Here is an 8,889-nt window from a genome sequence, read left to right as displayed (position 1 = left end):
ACACACACACACACACACACACACACACACACACACAAAGCATTTCCTTGGTTTTTATATGAAGCTGACTATACTGATTACACACAAACCCAAAGCTCAAGCCCTCACAGACAGCGATTATTAGGCCCCGAGCACTGCAGTGCGAGGGAATTGCTATTGACCCTATTGGAATTGCTCCGTTTCTTATTGTTATAGTTTATTTAAGTTGTGATTTCGGTCGGCAGTATCCTGTACGCTGATATCGTGGGCTTCACGCACCTGTCCAGCACCTGCACACCCGAGGAGCTCGTCGCCGTCCTCAACAAACTCTTCGGCAGGTTTGACGACATCGCCAAGGTCAGCGAGGATCTGCGTTACTGCTGCTCTCTGTGTTTCTATTTACAGTTTTTTACGATTGCTTAAGCACAATTTTGAAAACTTCTGTGTCTGATGTATACAAGTGTGTTTAGTGTTTTGCAAATCACTGTGTGTAATGTTTTGCAAATAGTGTGAAGCTGACAATGTGCTTACAGTTGTGCAAATCTAGCCTTGTGTTTTGCTCCTTGAGTGTAAGGTTTTGCTAATTGTTGGAAAAGTTTAATTTTAGTGTGTAAGCAATCGTAAAAAAATGTAATTTATGTGCTCAACCCTTTCTCTCTTCTGCTTTCTCTCTCACTCTCTGTAGAAGAACGGCTGTTTGCGCATTAAAATCCTGGGCGACTGTTATTACTGCGTGTCGGGTCTTCCTGATCCGATCTCTCATCACGCTCGCAACTGCGTTCAGATGGGTCTGGATATGTGCATGGCCATAAAGTGAGTCCGATGATCAAAAAGCATCTTAATAACAGTGTTATATTAATATCATTGATACTGTCACGAATGCCTACTATGTAGGAGCGAAGGAGTGCGGAGACGTAGGAGAATTCACGTAGAACAGTCTTTATTACTCCAAACAAAGGTTAACATAGGAACACACGTAGGACACAGACGTTTAACACTGGACAGGGTACAAGGGGCAGAACACACTTTAAATACTCAACTAAATGAGGGAATTAATGAGACACACTTGAGATCAATGAACACAATCAAACACAAGGGAAAACTAGGTCACGGGAAGCACATGGGGAGAAAACACAACAAAACAGGAACATAGGTCTGACAGATATGCTATGATAGTTTTTCTTAATATTTAAAAATTATTGTTATATTTTCTGTTTTCACTTGAGTTAAAATTTTTGTAATGCTGCAATTTTTATTCGTTTTTTTATATTGTTAATAATATTTTTCAATTATTATTTTATTAAATTAGTTTAATATTTTATTTTATTTCAGTCAACATACGAAAATGTTTCGGGTCTTAAAGTGAGATAATTTTTTTGCAGTAAGCTGAGGGAGGCAACGGACGTGAACATCAACATGCGTGTTGGTGTGCACACGGGTAATGTCCTGTCCATATTTTATTTTATTTCAGTCAACATACGAAAATGTTTCGGGTCTTAAAGTGAGATAATTTTTTTGCAGTAAGCTGAGGGAGGCAACGGACGTGAACATCAACATGCGTGTTGGCGTGCACACGGGTAATGTCCTGTCCGGCGTGATCGGCCTTCAGAAGTGGCAGTACGACGTCTGGTCAGATGACGTGACTCTAGCCAATCACATGGAGTCTGGAGGAGTGCCTGGGTACCACACCTTTACACCTCTCAGGTCTGATTACCGTAGTATTATTGGTGATGATTCTGATGATGATGGTTTCTCACAGGAGAGTCCACATTACAGAGGACACGCTCGCTCACCTGGACGGGAAATACCAGGTGGAGGAAGGAAACGGCGGGAGTCGCAATTCCACACTGAAGGGAAAGAGAACGTTCCTGGTCATCGATCCTAATGCAGAAAACTCCAACACGACACCTGAGGTGATCAACAATATTCATTATTGACTACCAGTTATCTGCTGTAGGAATCTATAAAATACTTTTATTTTTCCCAAATCCTGTCTAATCAAATGAATCGATAAAATCGATAGGCTGCATTTATTTAATAAAAAATACAGTAAAAATAGTGAAATAATATTATAATATCAAACAGCTGTTTTCTCTGTGAATATCTGTTCAAATATAATTTATTTCTGTGATCAAAGCTGTATTTTCAGCATCATTACTCCAGTCTTCAGTGTCACATGATCTTCAGAAATCATTCTAATATGCTGATTTGCTGCTCAATAAATATTTCTGATTATTATCAATGTTGAAAACAGTTGTGCCGCACAATATTTTTGTGGAAACTGTGATACATTTTATTTTTCAGGATTCACAGATGAATAGAAAGTTCAAAAGAACAGCATTTATTTGAAATCGTTAGAAACATTAGAAATGTCTTCACTGGCACTTTTGATCCGTTTAATGCATCCTTTATAAATAAAAGTATTAATTTCTCTGGTTGTTTTCATGTGTCTCAGACTCATGAGCTGAAGGTGGACAACAAACCTGTGAACCGTCAGAAGCTCCGCGCGTCGGTTCGGATGTCCCAGTACCTGCAGTCCTGGAAAACAGTCAAACCGTTTTCTGGACTTAACCAACCAGAGGCTTCGCTCGCAGCCCCACCCACTTCTGACAGCATCAGCCAACCACAGCCAGCCACAGTCAGTGTCAATCATGATCACTGTCCAATCATACAGAATCACGCTGAATATGGTCAACTGAAAACATAAATGGCGCATATTAATTCCTGTCATTCGTTTATTTTCTCATCAATAGGTGCTCACAGAGTTCAACACTCCAAGGTGAAAATTAAAGGTTTATTCATTCGCATCAGTGATATAAAAGTAGTTTGCATATGTACCAAACAAAGTACTTTGAACTTAGTTTGGTTTGCTATCAAAATGCAACAAAAATGGATCGGAGCTGGCTTTTATGGCCACTTTGTGGTGGACACAGTTCGTTTTGTGGTTGACGTAAATGTGGTCTGAATTTGGTTCTCAAGTGTGAAAACTTTGTAATTCCCATTCGTTTCTTTTCTCAGATCTTCACAAGTTCTGGAAAACGGACTGATAGACTCATTAGACTCTCTGGGAAATGAAGGGTGAGCAAACAATTTATGAATTCACGGTCTTCACAGTGAATGAGTCATAAAATAATATTTGACTCAGTGTCGTCTTTTCATTGTTTAGGAAACGAGCAAAGCTGAACAGTGTGACGTTATTTTTTAATCATTTTCAGCTGGAGAAACAGGTGTGAATTATTTATTCACTTAAAAGCATGTGTTTTTTCCAGTTGATTATTATTTGCACTCTTATGTTCTAACGGTGTGTATGTTTGTGTCAGTATTCGTTAAGTGAAGTCCAGGGGCTTCATCGCTCTGTCATATGTTTGGCCTTCATCTTCATCTCTGTGTTTGTGGTTCAGATGCTGACCTCGCAAAAGTGAGTATCGTACGTTACAATAATAGGAAAATACATTTCTCTTGATTTACTTTAGTAGATGTTGCTGGTCTTATTGTGAATGGCTCATCAGTCCACGCTATTCTACAGCAGGGCTTCCCAAACTGGGGTTCATGAGTTGATGAAAATCTAATAGTTAATTAAATGATAGAAGTGTTAAAATAAATAAAAAAATGTAATAAAAACAATCAAAATGAAATGCTTACAAAAACAGATTAAATATTTTATTTGTTAAGCTGCATGGCGTGATCATTAAAATTACTGAAATATTACAATTTTACTAATCATTATATTATAATTATTATTATAAAAAGGATAGTTCCGGTGCTTGATTCTGATTGGCTGAGCCGCGTTCGAAGCTGTTGTAAATTACTCTACAAACACACACCTTTGTTTACGTTTGTCTGTTGCTCGGCAACCACTTTGTTGCAACCACAACTGTTTCTGAGGAGCTACATTGTTTGGTGGAAGAATACTGTTTTTATTAATATCATTACACTTTATTTGCTCTGTTTTATTTTGTGAAACCTTACTACGTATATGGAATAACCGTTTTAATAAAGCAATAAGCCACGTGAAGCCCTGGTTTACAGTGAATTTATAACAGCTAAGGGGGTTTTTTAACAACGCCCCTTAGCTGTTATAAATTCACTGTAAGCCACGGCTTCTTGGGAATTATTGCTTTATTAGAATAACAATTCAAACTTAAAATCTCTAGGGGCTTAGAGATTGTAATATTTTAGCTCAAAGGGTTTTGGCTGACAAAAAAGTTTGGGAATCCCTGATCTAAAAACAAAAGCCTAAAATGAAAATGAAACAATTTTACAACTGTATCCTGAAAATGAAACAATTTTACAACTGTATCCTAAAAATTAAACAATTTTACAACTGTATCCTAAAAATTAAACTATTTAAAAATTAAAAATTAAAAATTTGATCTATATTTTGGCGAGGGACATATTTCAGTAGTAAAACTGTCTTCATGTTGATTTTAACACAATGCACATTGCCTATTATTTATTACAAACATTAAGGAAAAATTTTTCTAAATTGCTTATATTTTTCTAAATGAACACGTTTTCTTTGTGCACATACAGAAATTTTGCGCTGGCGGTGTCGTACGGTGCCACTTTCCCTGTCCAAATACTGATTGTGCTTGTGGTCTTCACTAAGTTCCTGAAGGTATGACTGCTTGTCATATTTATGTGAGTTTGTGTGTATGTTTTAAGAAAATTCATATTAGTGGTTGACCATTATGGCTTTTTAAATAGTTAACACTTACTATTATTATGAAGAATGTGTTAATAAAAAGAACAAAAGGAAGTTATATAATTATTCTAAGGAGTGTCTTGTGTTATTTGTTAATGTTTTAATATGTGTTTGTGTGTCAGCGCTGGCACTCTAAGTTTCCCCGCAGCATCCGCTGGGTCTCGACGCTGTTTGATGGTGTGGCCACCAGGGCGGCGCTGCGGCTGCTGCTGGTGTTTCTCTGTCTGCTCATCACGCTGCTCATGGCAGTGCTGAACATAGTGAGTCAACAGCAACGTGCTGAGAAACACCTGCACAAACATCAGCTCAGGACTGTTTGTGACGAGACAAAAGAGTCAAAGCAGACAAAACCGCCTTTACACTGCAAAAGCGGGTTACACGCCACAGAAAGATGCTTGTAATGTTGCGCGTTCTTACAAACCAGTAGAAAGAAAACATCCAAAATACACATTTTAAGTGTTCATTTTAATGCTCTTTATCTATTTGCGATATTGTGATACATATCTTTAAAGGAGGTTTCCTTAAAATTAGTTTTATCTCCACTTCAGCAGCACTTACATACACCAAACTTAGCAGTTTTATTCCTCTCTATATTCTGAAGGATTTTACTGAGGGGTTTGTTGATATGTATTTCGCCTTGTTTTATTATGGCACTTCAATTCACAATTACAATACATATCTCTAAAGGCCTTTTTCTAAAATGAGTTTTATCTCCACTTCAGCAGCACTTACAGACACCAAACTTAGCAGTTTTATTCCTCTCTATATTCTGAAGGATTTTACTGAAGGAGTTGTTCATATATCATAGGCCTGATTTTATTATTGCACTTTATCTATTTACATCTGTAGATTTCAATTACGATACATATCTCTAAAGGCCATTTGTGTTTTATCTCTACTTCAGCAGCACTTACAGACACCAGGTTTAGAAGTTTTATTCCTCTCTATATTCTGAAGGTTTTTACAGAGGGGTTTGCTGATATGTCTTTCGCATGAACTTATACAACATTTTATTTCTAAAAACATGGCGAAAATCTTTTTTTTTTTTGCCTATTGACCGTATTTTCTGATTTATGGAGTAATAAAAAGAGAAATCCAAAATCCCCTCTGTAAAAACCTTTAACTCTAATATGTCAACAAAATCAAACAAGAATTTTAAACTTGGCTTTATACAGTTCACTTGCACATTTAAACATAACATTTAAAAAAACTTGTAGTTATAATTTTTCTTTGTAATTTTTAATGCAATCAATCAACTGGGAAAATATGGTGATTATTTATTAGTTATATATTATTCACATTTTTATCATATTCACCTGGGGTGTCTTGCCTTAAAAGTTGATAGATGTTTGATTAGTTTTTCTTGAGGAGTTTTAGGTGAAATAGTTAATCTAACTTTGCGAATTTAATCCTGTTAGAATCAAACATGTCTGTGTAAAAATTATTGCACAAATGTGTTACTATTGCTTATGTTTTTTTGATTAGCTTGAACATCCTCTAAGAAAGTCTATAATTGTAATATACATGTTTTATCAAAATGCATCTAATTAGTTTTGACCTTCACTGAAGAACTTTCTTGTTGTTCTATCGACTATCCCATAAAGTTTAAATTTATTGTTTTAAAAGAAAATAATGTCTTAATGTCTGTCTGTACAGAATGTCTTTGTCTGTACAAAATCTTAAACTTTATCTGTTTGTTTTGTAGGTTTTTATCCCAGGCGATAACTGTTTAAATGTTTCCCACAATGTAACAGTACTGAACACTCTCAATCTCTACACTGTCCCGGTGAGCTTTTAGCTTATATTATAAATGGTCAATAGAGATGATAATTTGCATTAGTGTTGATGTCATATTGATCATATGTTGTGTGTGTGTGCAGTATTATCTGTACTGCTGTCTGCTGGCGATGTTGGGCGTGATTGTGTTCGTGCGTGTGAGCGTGTCTGTTAAAGTCTTCCTCCTGACTCTCGCTGTGGTGGTTTATCTTGCACTCTTCCTGCACGTTTATGCGCCGCGCTCCGACTGCTACATGAAACAGCTCTACAGTGGCAACAGCACGTAAGAGCCAAACACACACACACACATACACACCTGATTCAGCAGGACTACTGTGATTATTTTGTTACATATACATATACTGAGTTTTATATAAATGCAATATATGAGATCCAGTGACTGAAAAGTGTAAAAAATGTCTTTGCTTTGACTTTGTTTCAAACATTTTAAAGTGGACTGAAACCTACTTGAGCTGTGATAGTGTCTAAGTGATATTTAGCAAACTAATCAATTTGAAAATTATTATTTATAACATATGATAACAATATAAAATAACATTATTATTATTAATTTTCACTTACAACAACTATAATAACAACAATCGTTATTATTGGATTATTGATTTTAATTTATAACAGTTATTATTTTACATAATTCTAATATATAATTTTAATTGTTTATAATAATAATTATTATTATTATGTATAAGTATAATAACAATATAAATAAAAGCTATTATTATTGGATTACTCATTTTAGTTTATTGGATTATTCATAATTAACTCTTGTAACAACAATAATATTAACAGTTGTTATTATTTTTACTATAAAAATGAAGACAGAAATATATTATTATTTTAATAATACAATTGTACTGTAAAAATGAACATGTATTAAAAATGATAATAGCAATTTGCAATTATTTTAATTTAATTTTGATTAATTGTGCAGACCTAATTTAAATAATGTGTCAATCAGTGGCATTAATATTTAGTATAGATGCAGTTTCATTTGCATGAATATTTAGCATAAACAATTAATTGTAAGTTTAGCTTAGAATGTGTTGAAACAGATCTCTGAATATATATTAATTTCATATTGCATTAAAATGTAGTGCAATGTAGTAAAATTACATGCTGCCATTTTATTTCAGCAATGTGACTATTTCATATAGTTAATAAGAAATTTAATGTAGGTGGGACTTAATTGATTCATGTGGATTTTTTTTGGATGGAAAAAGTTTTTTTTATTAAAGGCAGTTGAAAAATAAGTAGGATTAGTGATGTCAGATTTTGATGAAAGATTATGAAGACAAACATTTTTTCTTTATTATAACGTCACTGATTTATCATCCATAATAAGAGCAGGAACATGAATCAAGAATGTAAACAGAGTCAAATATTGATTTTGTAAATTTAGTGTGTTTGACAGTCCAGATTCAGAGCCGATTCCACGTTTCTTTTGTGTTGTAACTCTAACATGTGTCCAGAAACACAGTGATTGTTGTACAATTTCAATAAATTGAGTGGAAATTAATATTTATTATGATATCTCACTGTCTGTCTGTTTGTGTGTGTGTGTGTGTGTGTATGATAATGATGATAAAGTAACACCTCAGTTTTATACCTCAAAATAACAAAACCACAAAATAATTTTAGTGGAACGCTTCTCGGCCACACATCTTTGTGTTTTGTTGGAAGTAACTAAAGGAAAAAGCTTCCCACTTGAGCAGACCTCACGCCGTGTCACTGGAGTAATCTGAGTGTTTACTATGATGCAGGACGAGTTGGGCTCTCGGACGGAGTTCCTGCTGGAGAAGTGCTTTAATAAAGAGACGGAGGAAATGGAGACGACCAAGAACGTCAACAGACTGCTGCTGCAGAACCTTCTGCCGGAGCACGTCACAGACTTCTTCATCGGCAAAGACATCCAGAACCAGGTCAAACACTCACAGAGTTAACACTATACTTTATTAACATCTCTGAATGGACACATGTAACACTATAATGCCACTGTATCATATTTGATACATAAAGGCCTCTATATTTGCTGTAAACCTGTTTCACACTCGATCTCCTCCATGCCTTCTTGATAGTTTAGAGTGTTTTATCCAGTCAGAGCTCTTTTAGTGTAACTGTAGCTGGGTCTTGACTGGTTTTGATCAAGTAAAGGTCAGAATAACTGCAGTAATATCTCCAGATGAACACTTACTGGACTGAAGCAGCTCAGCTTTACTTGATTCTCCATCAATCATGTTTTAGAGTCTCGAATCTGATCCTCAGGATCTTTTGAGGAGCGTTTGTTTCCAGAAGCTTTACTTTCACTGTTCCTCAGCGGAGGAATGATCTTCACAAGCCTCCAGAACATCTCACATCTTCTGAGGAGCCTTTATGTCTTCAGCTCTCAATCACTGCATTATATGTTTGGA

General features: G+C 35.3%; 1 protein-coding gene across 1 annotated transcript in view; it reads left to right on the top strand.

The window, feature by feature from the left end:
- Positions 1 to 8,889, top strand: part of LOC107698135 (adenylate cyclase type 4-like) — a 19,897-nt gene that overhangs the window by 6,371 nt on the left and 4,637 nt on the right. The window contains exons 6-18 of the mRNA XM_016499066.1: positions 225 to 336; positions 665 to 792; positions 1,501 to 1,659; positions 1,739 to 1,892; positions 2,435 to 2,617; positions 2,733 to 2,758; positions 2,998 to 3,057; positions 3,146 to 3,206; positions 3,300 to 3,397; positions 4,513 to 4,597; positions 4,807 to 4,944; positions 6,390 to 6,470; positions 8,242 to 8,400. Coding sequence (XP_016354552.1) covers positions 225 to 336; positions 665 to 792; positions 1,501 to 1,659; positions 1,739 to 1,892; positions 2,435 to 2,617; positions 2,733 to 2,758; positions 2,998 to 3,057; positions 3,146 to 3,206; positions 3,300 to 3,397; positions 4,513 to 4,597; positions 4,807 to 4,944; positions 6,390 to 6,470; positions 8,242 to 8,400 — 1,444 coding nt within the window. The remainder of the gene's footprint in view (positions 1 to 224; positions 337 to 664; positions 793 to 1,500; positions 1,660 to 1,738; positions 1,893 to 2,434; positions 2,618 to 2,732; positions 2,759 to 2,997; positions 3,058 to 3,145; positions 3,207 to 3,299; positions 3,398 to 4,512; positions 4,598 to 4,806; positions 4,945 to 6,389; positions 6,471 to 8,241; positions 8,401 to 8,889) is intronic.

Source organism: Sinocyclocheilus anshuiensis, unplaced genomic scaffold (assembly GCF_001515605.1).
Source record: "Sinocyclocheilus anshuiensis isolate Anshui unplaced genomic scaffold, SAMN03320099.WGS_v1.1 scaffold2010, whole genome shotgun sequence".
Lineage (NCBI taxonomy): Eukaryota > Metazoa > Chordata > Actinopteri > Cypriniformes > Cyprinidae > Sinocyclocheilus > Sinocyclocheilus anshuiensis.
The sequence above is the reverse complement of the archived record's forward strand: the minus strand, read 5'-3'. Positions and strand labels throughout refer to the sequence as shown.